The sequence below is a fragment of the Tachysurus fulvidraco genome, chromosome 16, assembly GCF_022655615.1.
Source record: "Tachysurus fulvidraco isolate hzauxx_2018 chromosome 16, HZAU_PFXX_2.0, whole genome shotgun sequence".
In the NCBI taxonomy this organism is placed as follows: Eukaryota; Metazoa; Chordata; class Actinopteri; order Siluriformes; family Bagridae; genus Tachysurus; species Tachysurus fulvidraco.
Genome location: NC_062533.1, coordinates 16,497,091 through 16,515,129, shown reverse-complemented (window position 1 = coordinate 16,515,129; position 18,039 = coordinate 16,497,091). Strand labels below are relative to the sequence as shown.

Sequence of the window (18,039 nt, the reverse complement as noted above, 5' to 3'; positions counted from 1 at the left end):
GTGTGTGTTACTGTGGTGTTTTTGTCAATACAGAAAAGCGTGTTATTTTTGTGTGTGTGTATTCATTCATTTTCTACCGCTTATCTGAACTATCTCAGGCGTCATCGGGCATCGAGGCAGGATACACCCTGGACGGAGTGCCAACCCATCACAGGGCGCACACACACACTCTCATTCACTCACACACTATGGACAATTTTCCAGAGATGCCAATCAACCTACCATGCATGCCTTTGGACCGGGAAGGAAACCGGAGTACCTGGAGGAAACCCCCGAGGCACGGGGAGAACATGCAAACTCCACACACACAAGGCGGAGGTGGGGATCGAACCCCCAGCCCTGGAGGTGTGAGGCAAACGTGCTAACCACTAAGCCAACGTGCCCCCCTCTGTTTGTGTGTGTGTGTGTGTGTGTGTGTGTGTATACGAGTGTGAGTGTTTGTGTAAGTGATGGGGAAAGCCCTACACAAAAGCCCCTGTGGGAGTTGCTGCAGTTTTACCAATCGCTGTGTTTCAGCTCGGTGATAAAAGCCAGAGTGCAGCGATCCTCACCGCAGCATGAATGAGATCATTAAGAAGCGGTTGGAGACGCGGGGGTGGGTGGGTCTGTCTGGCGCGTGGCCAGCCCTCGTTAATCCGAGACTGGATGGTGTCAGGCCGCCGAAAGCTGGCTCCTCCTCGAGCACGACCTGGAGCCAACGAGGCCCGAGCCTTCTGTCTTTGGGCACGATGCACGCAAACCACGGCAGGAAAGAACAGGGTAATTACAGGGGAAGCGGTGCAATTCGGGGGGCTTTTGTGCGATTAGGGTGAACAGAAAGCTATCATTTACGGCGCTCTGGTCACTAATTAGGCGCTACGGTGCGAGTGGTGTTGACTGTAATCTAACACACTGAGGTAGGTCTGGGGCACGTTAACCGTATCGCTCTGCAGAAGTGCAGCACGGCTGTGTTTAAGGGGAAAAAACGATTGGACCGTCGTATCTAATCATGGATGAGGAAGAAAGCCTTCAGAGGACGCAGTGTCTTTAAATAATATACGTGTGTGTGTGTGTGTGTGTGTGGGTTAATGGTGTCATGTGACCTACCAGGTCAGTGTTATCTGCGGAGAAGTGGCTGTCGCAGTCGGCTCCTTCAAAGTAGACAGTCCAGGTTCCGGGAGAGCGAGGATGAGGAGTCAGGCGGCAGAAACCTGGAAGAGCAATTCGACACACACCTTTAATACACACCCGAATCCTGGAGATCCTGCTCTCTTTCTCTCTGGCTCTCACACTCTATCATGTTGCTCCCTCTCTCTCTTATCTGTGTTTGTTTTTGATCCGAGACAAACCGTTCTTTTTTGCAGGACCTTAACCGACCACATTCCACCGCTCACACGTCAGCGTTAAGTAAACGAGTTCCACCCGCATCCCTGTTACAGTGAACTGACCGTGACTGGCGCTCGGGAATGTTGGGGAAAAGGAGAAACTCCCTCCAACTCTTACCTCTCTGACACAGCGGATCCAGGAACTCCTGGAAGCCGTTGGGGATGTTGCGGACCACGTCACAGGAGTAGCCGTCCTCCGGCAGCAGGAAGGGAAGCTGTAGGTCGGGATCCTCTTCCAGCTGAACCTCTCGGCCGTCGCTGCGTGCCAGCTCGTCCGCCGTGTTCTCTGCCACGGCCACCACGTGATCGATCAGCTCCTGCACAAAACAGCAGGACAACGTTTACAATCAATCGTCAGGTCTGGGGGATTCACTGAAAACATACCCAGGAGAATGATATCAATGATGTCACACACACACACACACACACACACACACACACACACACACACACACACACACACACACACACACACACACCACACAACTGACCTATCAGAGAGAGAGGAGAGAGAGACAGACAGACAGAGAGAGGAGAGACAGACAGAGAGACAGACAGAGACAGAGAGAGACAGACAGACAGAGAGACAGACAAAGATATGGAGAGAGAGAGAGACAGACAGACAGACAGACAGAGAGAGACAGACAGACAGACAAAGAGATGGAGAGAGAGAGAGAGAGACAGACAGACAGAGATAGACAGAGAGAAAGAGACAGACAGACAGACAGAGACAGACAGAGACAGACAGAGAGACAAAGAGATGGAGAGACAGAAAGAGAGACAGGCAGACAGACAGATAGAGACAGACAGAGAGCGAGAGAGAGACAGACAGAGAGAGAGACAGAAAAACAGACAGAGAGAGAGAGACAGAGAGAGACAGAAAGACAGGGAGAGAGAGAGACAGAGAGACAGAGACAGACAGACAGACAGAGAGACAGACAGAGAGCGAGAGAGAGACAGAGAGACAGAAAAACAGACAGAGAGAGAGAAACAGAGAGAGACAGACAGACAGAGAGACAGAGAGAGACAGAAAAACAGAGAGAGAGAGACAGACAGAGAGACAGAAAGAGAGACAAAGAGAGAGACAGACAGACAGACAGAGAGAGAGACAGAGAGAGAGACAGAGAGAGATGTTGATTATCTTTAGGCGGGTGAATTAAAATCGATTTCATTTTAATTTCATCGATATCAAGAAATCTCAGCTCAGATTTAACTCGTGTGAAAGTAAAGACAACACAGTGGTGCTGCGTCTCCAGTCCACAGAGCGCCGGGTGTGACTCAGTGACTCAGGAGGAGTGAGACGGACGACAGGAGCGACACTCACAGGGGGGATGTAGGGCTCGTCCGGGGCACAGTGGTAGTTACTCATGAGCGCGTTGAGCTGCAGAGAGTTGAGCTTGAAGCACGTGTTGTTGATGTTCTGGACGTCCTGCACGGAGTACTTGTCCATGGTGAGAAGAGTCGTTGCCTGGAAACACAAGACATCACGAGATAACACATAATACGTACAAGAACAAGGAACTGATGTTGACTTGAGCTCAAAATGACCGATGGTAAAAAAAAACGAAAACAAAACTCACAATACCGAAGGGGGGAAAAAAACAATATTGTGTTCAATTATTTACTTAAAAGCTTAAAAGTTTTGTTGCCGTTCCAAATCACGTAAGCAGCGATGAGTGGCGATCAGTCACATGACCTCAGTGTAAATATAAATACACCTGTTCCTGTGAGAGTTTCTCAGAGAACACGCCTAAACTAAACAGAACGGTGGAAACCTCGGAGAGCCATGAAAGCAAGTCTGGGACGGAAAAAGTTCTGGAAGTTCTGGAGGGGTTCGGTTAGAAAAACAATTAAAAGCCTCCACTGTTAACAATAGGAGACGAGTTCCTAAATAACACGGCCATGTAAACATTTGAAGGAAAAACATTTCACACATTTGATCAGGCTGTGACCTTTAGCCTGTTTGGAACCGGTCCAAAATCTGCTGGTCTGAAGAATTCCAGGTAAATCCTACAAAACTACCACAAGATATCGAGTGAATAAGGAAGCCATAGGGGACATTTTGTGTTGGAGACTACAGTTAAAGGTGCGGTGCACGTTGTTTGAAAGCTAATGTTGACATTTGAAATCACCAAAACAAACACGCCCCTAACCCGAATGGGTGTCACCCCTGTTCTTATAGCTCCGCCCACACATATACATACGTAACCCAGGCAACAATTATGGCGGAACCTGTTGGGGCAGCTGGCTGAGGGGAGATTTTTATCAGTAAATGAACACAATGAGTAATACTATGGTAATACAGATGTGTTTTTGTAGTACTGTGTGTTGTACCGTGAAAGGTTTAGCTCCGTTTCACGCGGAAGACGACGTTCAACACCTAGAACCCGAGGCAGAGGTAACGGCAGGTATCCGCCATGTCAATGGTTCAGTAGCTTTCTGCTAATGTCACACATGCGCGCTGAACACTCTCTCTGCCGCATATCGACAAGACACGCCCCTTTCTGCTCATTGGCTAAACGTTTGTTTTGTTTGTCGGCCGACTCGGTTCTCTGGAGCATTTCTCAAACGACGTGCACCGCACCTTTAAAAGTTAAGACCTTTTTTTTTTTTGCCCTTGATATTGCTCATCACCTTGACAACACCATCCCCCACTGAAGCATGGTGGTGGGAGCATTATGTTGTGGAGATGCTTTTAGACGAAACGTGTGCTGATCAGCTCTATAGTTGTGTGCACTTCATTTCATGAGGTGTTGCTGAAGAGCTAGTACATCTCCAGTTACTGTGTGTGTGTGTGTGTGTGTGTGTGTGTGTGTGTGTGTGTGTGTATACCTGCACGATGCGGCTGAGGTGGCAGTCGGCAGCGAGCTCCAGACCCTGTTTCTCAGCCCAGGCCTCGATGTGGCTGAGCTGCTGCCGCAGGATGGCGCCCCAGTAGTGCGAGCACAGACCCGAGTCTGATTCGGTCACCAGCTTGTTGAACAGCCACATGTTGATGAAGTGGAAGAGCTGAGAGAACAGCTGGATGGTGAGGGCCGCGTTCACACGGCAACGTCGAAGCAGAGACATGGCGCCCGTCAGCGTGTGCAGCACGTCCTCTGAGGGACAGGAATCAAAAAGGACACGGATCACAACACGGCCGCTTCGTATCTCATAGGCAAGTATTCTGGGAATTATCCCGGTCTGAAATGCATGAGATCTCCTGAGGCCTCTTTTAACTTTATTTCAATTAAAACTGGATTAAAAATGATGCTTCACAAGGTGAAAAAACATGACTATTATTATTAGAAAAAAATCTGAATATTCTAACATGTATATATATATTAAAGAGTCTGTAATTAAAATAAATATTCATTTGGAAAATATTTTATCTGAAAAAACAGAAACATTATAAAAACCCTACAACTTATAAAAATAATCAAAATCTAACAATAAAATAACAATAAAATAAAAAATCTAAACAATAAAACCTAACAATAAAATAATAAAAAATATCTTAATTAATTAAATAATTTCAACAACAAAAAAAAATCCTTAAATTCAGATACTAAAATTGTTGTGCAAAATATTCTTATTAAACTTAAATGACGACTTTTGATCAGACAGAAATGTAATTCACTTCAGCTGATCTCTGTATTTAAATGAGCACAAGGAGAATTTGCTCCTTCGGCTGGATTATTAACACTTATTAGGCATCACATGAACACGATTTATTAAAAGTGACTTTAACTTAAAGCGGAATAAAGTCTGAGATTAAAAATGTGTGTGTGTGTGTGTGTGTGTGTGTGTGTGTGTGTCTCACCGATCTTGGGTCTCTGTGGGTTTTGTTCTTCAGGATCGTCGAGGAACGCCGGCATGTAGTTATTGAGATCTGACTGCAGGCAGTGAACCAGATACCTGAAGGGAGGGGAAACAAACACAAAAATAAAACACAACAAACATGAAGCAATTTTTAAACTTGGACAAATCATGAAAAACACTTTAATATCAATTTGGAATTTTAGCGACATGTTTAAAAGTTGTTTAGACAAAGATGCAAAACAGATGCAAATAATGTGCTTTTATAATGTCACTTTTACAGGATGGGCGATAAAGTGGGCGGAGTTATGCAATAACTTTATGCGAATGAGAAGCGACCCCGAAAGATAGCGATGCGGCACTACTCCCTCGTGAGGGTGGTCCGTAACGCAAGACTCCGAGAGGAAACGCGTTAAACTAGGGTTGCTGTGATTGACAGGAGACAGAGAGTATGCCCCTCCCACTTACAGAGTACGGCCTCACGATGTGACGTGATATAAACACACGTTGTAGAGCTGCGGTTAACCTTCAACTCTGCCTAGAATAATTCATACTCAGATGTATTTGGCATTAAATCTGAACCCAACAGCATTACAGTAGAGGTTTGAAGGCATCTGACATTGCTAGCATAAACCAGTATGTGTTTGCGACTCTCACTTGAAGGCCATCTGTACGAGGTGCGCGAGGACGTCCTGGGCGTCCAGCGTGACTCGGCTCAGGTCTTTGTCCTGCTTGATGAAGTTGAGCAGCTCCGAGGCGTTGGCCATCCAGAAGGCCAGAGCGCCGGCGATGTTTTTCTGCTTCTGTAAGAGAGACGGTGTGTTAGCCATGGCGCAGGAACAAACCCATGAGGGCCAGGAGAGGGATTCTCACAGCCACAAGAAGCAGCAGCAGTCCCAGGACAGACTCGAGCCCCTGTCTTTACCACCCTCGCTCCCTCACAACCAGACACCGCAGACCCGGGACTGACTCGCTCTAACCCCTCCACTCAGCAGAAATTAGTTCATTTTGGTCTTTTTCCACTGCAACAGCACCAGAACTAGCCGAGTATCCGATATCGAAGACCACGTCCGTGTGGATGAAATAACTACAAGCTACTTGGAATAACGGCATAAAGGCATCACGCAACAGTCACAGGGTATAAAACAAGAGCTCCACCCACTGCGGGAGCTCCATGACATGAACAGAGGTTCATTCGGTAACAGTCTGCTTCTGTGTACAAAAAGTAGATCTGTGAATAAAAGCGTGTGTCGAAACTAACGGTTTTCCGGCGGGTTTAAAACGCTCTTGCCGGTTTTCTTCATACACGCGTGTGTATGCTGACAAACACCGATCACTGATCACAAATCAGCTGATGGACACTGAGCCACAACCACAACTTTAGAGCTCATAAAAGCTAAAAAACAAACAACAGTGAAAGAGCTAAAATGTGCAATAATGCAGCTCAGCCACTGCAGCGTAACAGCTGCCACAGACGCACACTAACTCGTCCTGCTTATCCAGGGTGCCGTTACTTTTTCCTTTTGTCTGAAGTTCCTTAAAATAATATCTTATTTAAATTTCCTCATGCCAGTAACCAGCTGTATAGATTTATTGTCCGATATCCTGTAAACTGGTTCCTTTTGTAAACCTCGACATTTTCCCTGCACCATAACGGCGGTAGCGTTGTGACTGTTGTCACGGTAACCGCCGTTTCTGAAAACATGACTTAAGCCGTGTCCCACATGACGCACCGCACCCTACGAACCCTAGTCTAGCGTCGGTGTTAAAAGGGGACTCGTTTAAAAGACGTTCGTTCGGCCGTCTTGAAGATATTTTCTCGCCCGGTAGCTCCGCCCACTTTTCCAGTACGCGAGTAAAGCTGCAAGCAATGTTTAGAGTATGAAGTGTTTTTTTTTTTGCTCGAGTAAGTACATCAGTACAAATAAGTACATCATCTAGGTTTCTGGGTAGGACGCAGGTCTAGAACCTTAAGTACTGTACCAGGGGTTCCTGTGTAGTGGAAAAAGCACGCTGAAGGATTTTAGGACCTTTAGTCGAGCGGTGTCTGGTTGCTGTGGAGTTTAATGTCCCCAGTACACAGCGAGGAGGGATACACACGGCCCAGGACACATAAAAACACACTTTCTGAACTGGAACCTTGTGTATACCACATACACACACTCGCATACACTCATACACACCCACCCACCCCCACACACACACACACGTTTTCCCTCTGACGGCGACGGCTACCACCCCACCCCACCCCACCCGTTCTGGTTTCAGCCATAGAATGCATTCAGAAGAACAAAAACATTAACCACAGACAAACAACAAAAAAAATATATTTTAAAAGAAAAAAAAAAATAAAATAATATAAAGCAACAGAACACGAGCTCGTCTCGCATCCACACTGAAATGCAGGAAGCAGAAGGTAACATGAAGATGCCAGAATTAAAATGCTGCCACAGTCAGAGATCGGAGTTTTAGTATCACATGGTCCAGGTTGGAGCTGAATGAAGGGTTACGCTCGGGTTTAATATTATTATGGTTTTGTTTGGTTTTTAATGTCCAGCTGCCGGAGGAGGGATTATTGGCAAAGTTTCCGTTATGGGAGGGGCCAAGGCATGTAAGACTAAGCCAAGCTAACTGAGGAGGAGGAGGGGATGATGAGCAGAGAAAGAGAGAGAGAGAGAGAGACAGACAGAGAGATAGACAGCTCTCCCTGGCATTACAGTCTCCTACCTGGTCACCTTCAGCAATCTCCTGCAGAGAGAGGAGGAGTGGGAAGAGGGGGAACAAACATCCGACAGGACAGAGAGAGAGACTGTCAACAACAACAACAACGGCCATGGCATGGACAGAGATATCACAGACATGTAAACACACACACACACAAAACAGATGTACACCGTCCCTTCCTGACCTGACATTAGACACCAGGACCGTAACCAGTTTATTTATTGTCTTTGTGTAAGAGCTATCAAGCATCGCGACAGGCTACGGATTCCACAGTCGCTCGATGACTGCTCGATTCTGATTGGTCGAGGGTCGGTGACGCGTTCTCTGGAACTGCTAGCAACGGGCGAATCCCAGGTTTACGGCACTAAAATATAAGCTCTCTCTTATACGTTATCGTTTCTCTTAAAAACTTAAAAATTTACAGACTTTTGAATAAAAAACAAACAAACAAACAAACAAAAAAGCTGTAACTGTCTCAAGTACTTGAGTACATGGATTAAGATACAGAGTTTATAGCAGATAGACCAGGCCACACCCACTGAACAGGCCACACCCACAATTGCACATGCAACAAGTGCAGTGACTTATTGATTGCTAGCGTGAACGCAGGATTAACCTTTATGACGAGGAAAAGGTCTCAGACTTTTTTTTTGGTTTGAGGCTTTGAAAGTGTCTTTTAATGAGGAGTAAAAGTTCTGCCTCACCGACGCCACAAGTACGCGCCTGGTGTGAGTGTGTATTCTCTCTCGTCACGTTCTGGCACTGGATCAGTTCAGACATGCAAGGACCTGTTTACTATTTGAACTATCTTTATTTATAACCCTCTCACTTCTGCCACACAGCAGGACAGGCCACCTACGTCTCGGGCGGCTAAACGGCCGAGTAAATAAACTTGCGGTGGTTGTTTCGTTCTTCTGGCGCGAGATCACAGGCTGTGTGAGTCACCGCTCTTAAACGGTGCAAAGTTCAAACGGACAGGACGGGAAGGGAAAACACACAGACGGACACACACGTTTTTTTTGAGCTGCGATGTATGTCGGCCTACACCTACATGTGCTGCTATGACAATTACAGCATCTATGCAGAAGGCTCTAGTCACGCTACAAGGCTAATGCTGCTAACTGATGGTTTAGCATCGGCGCGCACTCAAATAGGCTTTCTGTGCATGTCGCTGTAGGACACGGAGGCGTGGCCTAAGTAATGCATATACAACGTGACTCGTGTATTCGTATAATCCAAATAAGGGATTCCGGAGTGTGTGCTGAGTGCGTAATGATGCTAAACTGCCTTCTTAGCTACATTAGCCATGCTAAATTTGAGGTAGTGTGTCATGTTTCTTTTATTCGTCGACGGATGAAATCGAAGCCGGGAACTCACCTGGATCACTCCTTCCATCATGCTCACCATCTTGTTGACGATGGCGATGACTTTGTGCGTCCGCTCGGAGGCGCTGATGTCGGGTCTGTAGTGGCTGGACAGCACGTAGCGGCAGGTCATGTACAGGACGTAAGTAGGAGAGAGCTTAAAGTGCACGGTCGAGCTGTTGGTGTAGTTGATGATGGCCGAAAGGAAAGCATCTTCAGCTAGGAGGGTGAAACGATAAGAGTAGCGTGTAAACACTGAGATATTAAATAGAAACCTTCACCTAAGTCACCTTAACGTCTATTAATGAATCGTTTGATGAAGCTGAATCAAAGTAAAATTCATTTGATTCTTTTGCTGTTTGGTTTGTTTCTGCACAAAAGAACGAACTTTGGGTTGGGTTCACAGCGACTAAAAATAAAAACACCCAAAAATCACTAACATGTAGAGCAGAATCAGTGCTAAATAAATTGAGAAAATGAATCATGAATCATTTAAGATGATTCATTACCTAAAACCACCAGTTTAAAACATTTCATCTGTCCAAATCTCCAGAACATTTCTGCACTTCTACGGCCGGGACTTTTAGCTCGGGATCTCAAACCGCTAAAAACTTAACAGGTCATATTTGATTCCCGTCCTGCCTCGGAGTCGATTCGGAATCAATTTGCTTTCTCCTTGTAATCACGTTGACGCAGAAAAGGACCGAGGCGTATAACACACCGTGGATCGTTTCAGCGGTGTGTGTGTGTGTGAAAACGCTTTAAAGTTCTTATCGCACGACAGCACAAAGCTGTTGTTCAACAAATAAGGACCCGGACTGAGACGAGTGATTACATTGTCCCGCTGTTCCTGTTCCCCACACAGACAAGCAGCACACAGCCAAACGAGAGGCTGCTCTGATAACGACCCCTAAATTAACACCAACACGAGCTATTATGTAATGTATGAGATCATCAGTGCTGCCATCTTGTGGAGAGTCAGGGAAGTGACATTGTGCGTTTCATAATCAGACATTAAGGAGCGATCTATGTGAACTCTGTTCCTCACGTTACACTCATCTTTACGTGTCGTCCGGCCTCATCCTCTCATCCTCTCATCTCAAGTCTCTTTACTCTCAGAATCTCGTCTTCTTTTTGATTTTAGATCAAATTCAGCTCTCTGGTGTGTGAGAGTGATTTAGATACACTTTCTAGCAGCTTCACAGGTACACGAGTGGCTTTACTGCTTTAAATACCACAGCACGGATTATTATTAATACATCGTTGTTTCTATAGCAACAGCTTGTCCTCAGAAACGGTCCACAGTAAATTGTAAAAAGGTGCAACAAGTTGGTAATAAATAAGAAACTCTAATAGTGAAGGACTTTGTGTGTTATATGCAGAGTAACAATCCTCTACTTATCTAGCCCTCCATCCCTCTATCCATCATCTTTCAATCATCTACCCATCAAGCCCTCCATCCATCTATCCATCATCTTTCAATCATCTACCCATCAAGCCCTCCATCCATCTATCCATCATCTTTCAATCATCTACCCATCTAGCCCTCCATCCATCTATCAATCATCTTTCAATCATCTACCCATCTAGCCCTCCATCCATCTATCCATGTATCTATCCTTCATCTTTCAATCATCTACCCATCTAGCCCTCCATCCATCATCTACCCATCCATCCATCCATCCTCCAATTTGTCCATCCATCCATCCATCATCTACTTATCTAGCCCTTCATCTGTCTATCCATGTATGTATCTATCCATCATCTATCAATCCTCTACCCCTCCATCCATCCATGTATGTATCCATCCATCTTCCAATCTGTCCATCCATCCATCCACCCATCCATCATCTACTTATCTAGCCCTCCACCCATCCATCTTCCAATCTGTCCATCCACCCATCCATCATCTACTTATCTACCCATCCATCCACTTATCTAGCCCTACATCCGCCTATCCATGTATGTATCTATTCATCATCTATCTACCCATCTAACTACCCATCTATCCTGCCATCCCTTCATGTATGTATGTATGTATGTATGTATGTATCTATCTATCTATGCATCCATCATCTACCCATCTCTCTATGTACCTATCTATCCATCATTTACCCATCTCTCTATGTACCTATCCATCCATTATCTACCCATCCATCCATCTTCTAATCTGTCTGTCCGTCCGTCGTCAGTGTTTTGCACTTCTCTCACTTTGGTCTGTACGGAGCTGAACTGTAGTGCAGTGTTCAGCACTGAGACTCCTCCCTCACGCTGTGTAAAGAGGTTCTGCCGCTGAACGTCTGAAGCTTGACGGACTAATGTAGAATATATGAGACTATAGATAACACACGAACAAAGGTAACGAGGAACTCTGTGGTCCAGTGGACGTTCTGATCTGATGTAGACTGCAGGCTTACAGTGGAATCAGACCTTTGCATGGACATTTGCATCGTCCACCAAGAGCTCGTGAATCATTCCCTTCATGTCAAGATGTAAAACAGCTGAGTGACAATTACGCAGTCGTGACCTGCTGCGTCTAAACGGAACGCACGTTTCGTGCGAGCTGCAGAGGGGAACTGTAATGAAGGTCGTAGTTCAGGGAAACAGGAGCGGTGTTTATTCACGCTGCCACTCGGTCACTGGGGCTTTAAAGACCGTGACGTTCGGTACACACACAACTTCCTGTTTATCGGCTCCTCTCACACGCAGTCGGCAAATTTACTACCGGATACATCACTCTACAGGTACGGTTAGTGAATGCAGTCTGTCGGTGGTGCTGTACAAAGTATTGACCCCCCCCTCCCCCTTTTGTTTTTAATAAATGAACTCGATTTGTATAAATTTATTATTTACATTTATTTATTTTGGGTTTTTTTTTAGTGTGCATATTTATATATACATATATATATATTTTATATTTTATTGTATTATCTGTATATTTTTTTGTATAATATTTGTTTTATTTTCAAATTGCTATTTTATTACATCATAATATTTACATTTATATTCTCACTTTAAATGTATTATCAATGATTAATATAATAAATATTCTAATTTATTCATGATTAATATTAATAATATTGTTATGATGATAATAACATATCGTGTGTGTGTGTGTGTGTGTGTGTGTGTGTGTGTGTGTGTGTGTGTGTGTGTGCGCGCGCGATTGTTTTACAGTGAAGTCAGGATTAATGTTGGTCATGTATCAATGTGGGAATTGATTGTTCCTTTGCTGCTCTCTGAAAACAGGTTCGGTTGTTGATTTTTTCTGGCTGAATGGCGACTGCACAAGGCTGTGAAGTGGGTCAGGCTGAAAAGCTCTTTCTAGTCCGTCAGCATGACGACTGGACATACAACAGGATACAGGTTTAACATCGTATCGTAAAATGACACGGAAAGACAAACAAGTCGATAAAAAGAAACAGCGGGAGGAAGAGAGAGAGAGAGAGAGACAGAGAGAGACAGAGAGAGAGAGAGTGAGAGAGAGAGACAGAGCACTCATCTGTTGGGTCTAAAGGCTGTTCAGAGTGTGTGTGTGTGTCTGGGTGTGTGTTTGTGTGTATCTGTCTCTGGGTGGGTGTGTGTGTGTGTGTGTGTGTGTGTGTGTGTGTGTGTAGGGCTACTTACAGTTGTCCCTGAACTCGATGCTAGCTGGCAGCGTGAGCTCAGTGCTGTCTTGAGGTCTATAAGGAGAAAAGAGTCGTACAGTGAACCAGCTCATGAACTCCACGTTTACTCCACTGTCCACAGACACACTGCGCTCCAGGCCTGCTGCTCCTCTCCAGCCGTACATGCTGCTCCGTGTGTGTGTGTGTGTGTGTGTGTGTGTGTGTGTGTGTGTGTGTGTGTGTGTGTGTACACATGAGTGCAGTGATCCTGTATTATAGATGAGAGGACTGGGCAGGAGGATTCAGGTATCCATGGTGTTGATGACAGAGGAATAGATCAGGTGTATTACATGCAGAATTCCTAAATTACACACACACTTCCTCTTTACACTGAGTCTACACACACACACACACACACACACACACTTGAGTGTATGCACTGCAGCAGAACTCTCACCTCCCATCATGCTTTGCAAAGCTGGGTTCTGTGCGCATCATGGGCTTCACCATGCCCCTCTCCCCAATGTTACCTGGACGATCCATGTCTAGCTTCCCTGAGCTCTGAAACCACACACACACACACACAGAGTTAGATACACCAAATAACACACACACAGAGTTAGATACACCAAATAACACACACACACACACACACACACACACAGAGTTAGATACACCAAATAACACACACACAGAGTTAGATACACCAAATAACACACACACACACACACACACACACACACACACACACACACACACACACACACACACACACAGAGTTAGATACACCAAATAACACACACACAGAGTTAGATACACCAAATAACACACACACAGAGTTAGATACACCAAATAACACACACACACACACACAGTTAGATACACCAAATAACACACACACACAGAGTTAGCATGCTTCACACACACACACACACACACTCGTGCGCGCACACACACCTTGCTGGTTGTGAGTAAAGCGCTGCTGTGAAGGTCCCCGTGCAGGTCAAAGGTCGCCTCTGGGACACTCCTATGGAAATACAAGAAGGAAGCAGATAACAGGATGAGATGAAATGGAAAAACCTTTACCACACTGTACTAAATAGATACACGGTCATTGCAAACACACACACACACACACACACACACACACACACACACACACACACACACACACACACACAGTGTTTGCTCATTTCACTGCCTCTTCCACTTGATTACACACAGACACAAAAAGAGGACGATGAAAGACAACATTTTCTATACAAACACACACACACACACACACACACACACACACACACACACACACACACACTCCTACATGGATTATTTGTAATTAAACACCAGCGCGGTTGTTTTTGGATCTGTAGATTTAAACAGCGTGCTTGAGTTACAACCCGCTGCTGGTGATGGCGTTACATTTGGACGCCACTGGGACATCCGTACCGTACGTGAACACACGTTTAAACACTACACAACTAAATCGTTTAGAAGACCAGAGGGTGCTCACGTGATGCCTCGAGTCTGCGAAATCGAGCAACCAAGAATAAAATAAACACGATACTGAAGTGTCTTCCTGATACAGAGCTTAAAGCTGACACGGTCTCGGTCGTCACGGCTACCGGGACCCGTCGTGTCTCTGTACTTCTCTCACGGAAGAAGGAAGGAAGCCGTGGCGTGGACGGGCGCTTACGAGCATCGGCCGAACCGCTCTTCATCCAGATCGCCGCGACATCTGAAGACTTCGTCAGGAAGGAATCGGTGTCAAGCCTGTAATGACGTCAGTAATGACTCTGACCTGTCGGTTCCACAGGAGCTCTTGCTTCCACAATTCCACTGGACTATAAACCGTTGTATAAAGGACATTATTGACATTATTTCCAGATGAGGATGAGGTTCACTTCTGAGTCTGGTTCCTCTCAAGGTTTCTCCCTCAGATCATCACAGGGAGTTTTTTCCCTCACCACCTTCTCGTCACCTCAGGCTCGATCATTAGAGATAAATTCTAGCTTAATTTTAGTTGAAGCCGCTTGGAGACGACGTAGGTTAAACACCCGATTTTACAAACGACGTCAAAGTTCAAGACGCTTTCGTTTGTGCAGCTTTTCTCTAATGACAGATCCGCGGTCGAACGGGCGAACAGGAGGAGCTGCGATTGGTCGCTTTACGTGTCGATCAGACCGACCAATAACAGCAGCCCCGGCCGGGATCCAGAGCTTCAGCGTTCAGTGTGAAGATGTCAGGGTTACAGAGACGTATTGTGACAATACGGTGTGTGTTGAATCTAACAACATGAACTCATCGCTCGGCTTCGGGACGTTTTTAACCTTCAGGATGTTCGCACTGTTTCATGTCTCTGCGTTATTACATCACTTCCAACAAACAAACACCGACACAATCGTCCATACAAACAAGAAAAAAAATTACATTTAAAAAACTTCGATGTTCAAATCTGTATAAAAATATAGAGATTTATTTATTTAGTCTCTGGGCTTTATTTCTTTCTCTGACACAGAAACCTATCAGTGTTTAAAGCACTTAAAGAAACAAGTGAACATTAAACCTGATACTTAATGACTGTAAGACTGAAAAACACACAAACACAAACACTCGACACAAACACACAAATACACTCGACACAAACACACAAACACACTCGACACAAACACACAAACACACTCGACACAAACACAAACACACAAATACACTCGACACAAACACACAAATACACTCGACACAAACACACAAATACACTCGACACAAACACAAACACACAAATACACTCGACACAAACACACAAATACACTCGACACAAACACAAACACACAAACACACTCGACACAAACACACAAACACACTCGACAAACACACAAATACACTCGACACAAACACAAACACACAAACACACTCGACACAAACACACAAACACACTCGACAAACACAAACACACAAACACACTCGACACAAACACAAACACACAAACACACTCGACACAAACACAAACACACAAACACACTCGACACAAACACAAACACACAAACACACTCGACACTCGACACAAACACACAAACACACTCGACACAAACACACAAACACACTCGACACAAACACAAACACACAAATACACTCGACACAAACACAAACACACAAACACACTCGACACAAACACAAACACACAAATACACTCCACACAAACACACAAATACACTCGACACAAATACAAACACACAAACACACACTCCACACAAACACAAACACACAAATACACTCCACACAAACACAAACACACAAATACACTCGACACAAATACAAACACACAAACACACACTCCACACAAACACAAACACACAAATACACTCGACACAAACACAAACACACACTCGACACAAACACAAACACACAAATACACTCGACACAAACACAAACACACAAATACACTTGACACAAACACAAAAATACACTCGACACAAACACAAACACACAAATACACTTGACACAAACACAAACACACACTCGACACAAACACACAAATACACTCGACACAAACACAAACACACACTCGACACAAACACAAACACACACTCGACACAAACACACAAATACACTCGACACAAACACAAACACACAAATACACTCGACACAAACACAAACACACAAATACACTCGACACAAACACAAACACACAAATACACTCCACACAAACACAAACACACAAATACACTCCACACAAACACAAACACACAAACACACTCGACACAAACACAAACACACTCGACACTCGACACTCGACACAAACACACTCGACAAACACAAACACACAAACACACTCGACACAAACACAAACACACAAACACACTCGACACAAACACAAACACACAAATACACTCCACACAAACACACACTCGACACAAACACAAACACACACTCGACACAAACACACAAATACACTCGACATAAACACGAACACACAAATACACTTGACACAAACACAAACACACACTCGACACAAACACAAACACACAAATACACTTGACACAAACACACACACTCGACACAAACACACAAATACACTTGACACAAACACAAACACACACTCGACACAAACACAAACACACAAATACACTTGACACAAACACAAACACACACTCGACACAAACACAAACACACAAATACACTTGACACAAACACAAACATACACTCGACACAAACACAAACACACAAATACACTTGACACAAACACAAACACACACTCGACACAAACACAAACACACACTCGACACAAACACACACTCGACACAAACACAAACACACAAATACACTTGACACAAACACAAACTCGACACAAACACAAACACACAAATACACTTGACACAAACACAAACACACACTCGACACAAACACACACTCGACACAAACACACACTCGACACAAACACACACTCGACACAAACACAAACACACAAATACACTTGACACAAACACAAACACACACTCGACACAAACACAAACACACAAATACACTTGACACAAACACAAACACACACTCGACACAAACACACACTCGACACAAACACACACTCGACACAAACACACACTCGACACAAACACACACTCGACACAAACACAAACACACAAATACACTTGACACAAACACAAACACACACTCGACACAAACACAAACACACAAATACACTTGACACAAACACACACTCGACACAAACACAAACACACACTCGACACAAACACAAACACACACTCGACACAAACACAAACACACACTCGACACAAACACAAACACACACTCGACACAAACACAAACACACAAATACACTTGACACAAACACAAACACACACTCGACACAAACACAAACACACAAATACACTTGACACAAACACAAACACACACTCGACACAAACACAAACACACAAATACACTTGACACAAACACAAACACACACTCGACACAAACACAAACACACAAATACACTTGACACAAACACAAACATACACTCGACACAAACACAAACACACACTCGACACAAACACAAACTCGACACAAACACAAACACACAAATACACTTGACACAAACACAAACACACACTCGACACAAACACACAAATACACTTGACACAAACACAAACACACACTCGACACAAACACACACTCGACACAAACACACAC

At 44.6% G+C, this 18,039-nt stretch overlaps 1 protein-coding gene across 21 annotated transcripts in view; it reads right to left on the bottom strand.

The window, feature by feature from the left end:
• The window catches only part of afdna (afadin, adherens junction formation factor a), a 117,879-nt gene that overhangs the window by 38,149 nt on the left and 61,691 nt on the right, over positions 1-18,039 (bottom strand). For 15 of the 21 annotated variants that reach the window (XM_047801647.1, XM_047801648.1, XM_047801633.1 and 12 more), the window contains 11 exons: positions 13,816-13,885; positions 13,316-13,419; positions 12,878-12,933; positions 9,264-9,469; positions 7,890-7,910; positions 5,820-5,965; positions 5,167-5,261; positions 4,197-4,462; positions 2,689-2,832; positions 1,483-1,681; positions 1,087-1,190 (listed from right to left, as the gene is read on the bottom strand). In XM_047801647.1, the coding sequence (XP_047657603.1) occupies positions 1,087-1,190; positions 1,483-1,681; positions 2,689-2,832; positions 4,197-4,462; positions 5,167-5,261; positions 5,820-5,965; positions 7,890-7,910; positions 9,264-9,469; positions 12,878-12,933; positions 13,316-13,419; positions 13,816-13,885 (1,411 nt within the window). The remainder of the gene's footprint in view (positions 1-1,086; positions 1,191-1,482; positions 1,682-2,688; positions 2,833-4,196; positions 4,463-5,166; positions 5,262-5,819; positions 5,966-7,889; positions 7,911-9,263; positions 9,470-12,877; positions 12,934-13,315; positions 13,420-13,815; positions 13,886-18,039) is intronic. The other 6 variants (XM_047801636.1, XM_047801652.1, XM_047801637.1 and 3 more) reach the window with 1 other exon arrangement.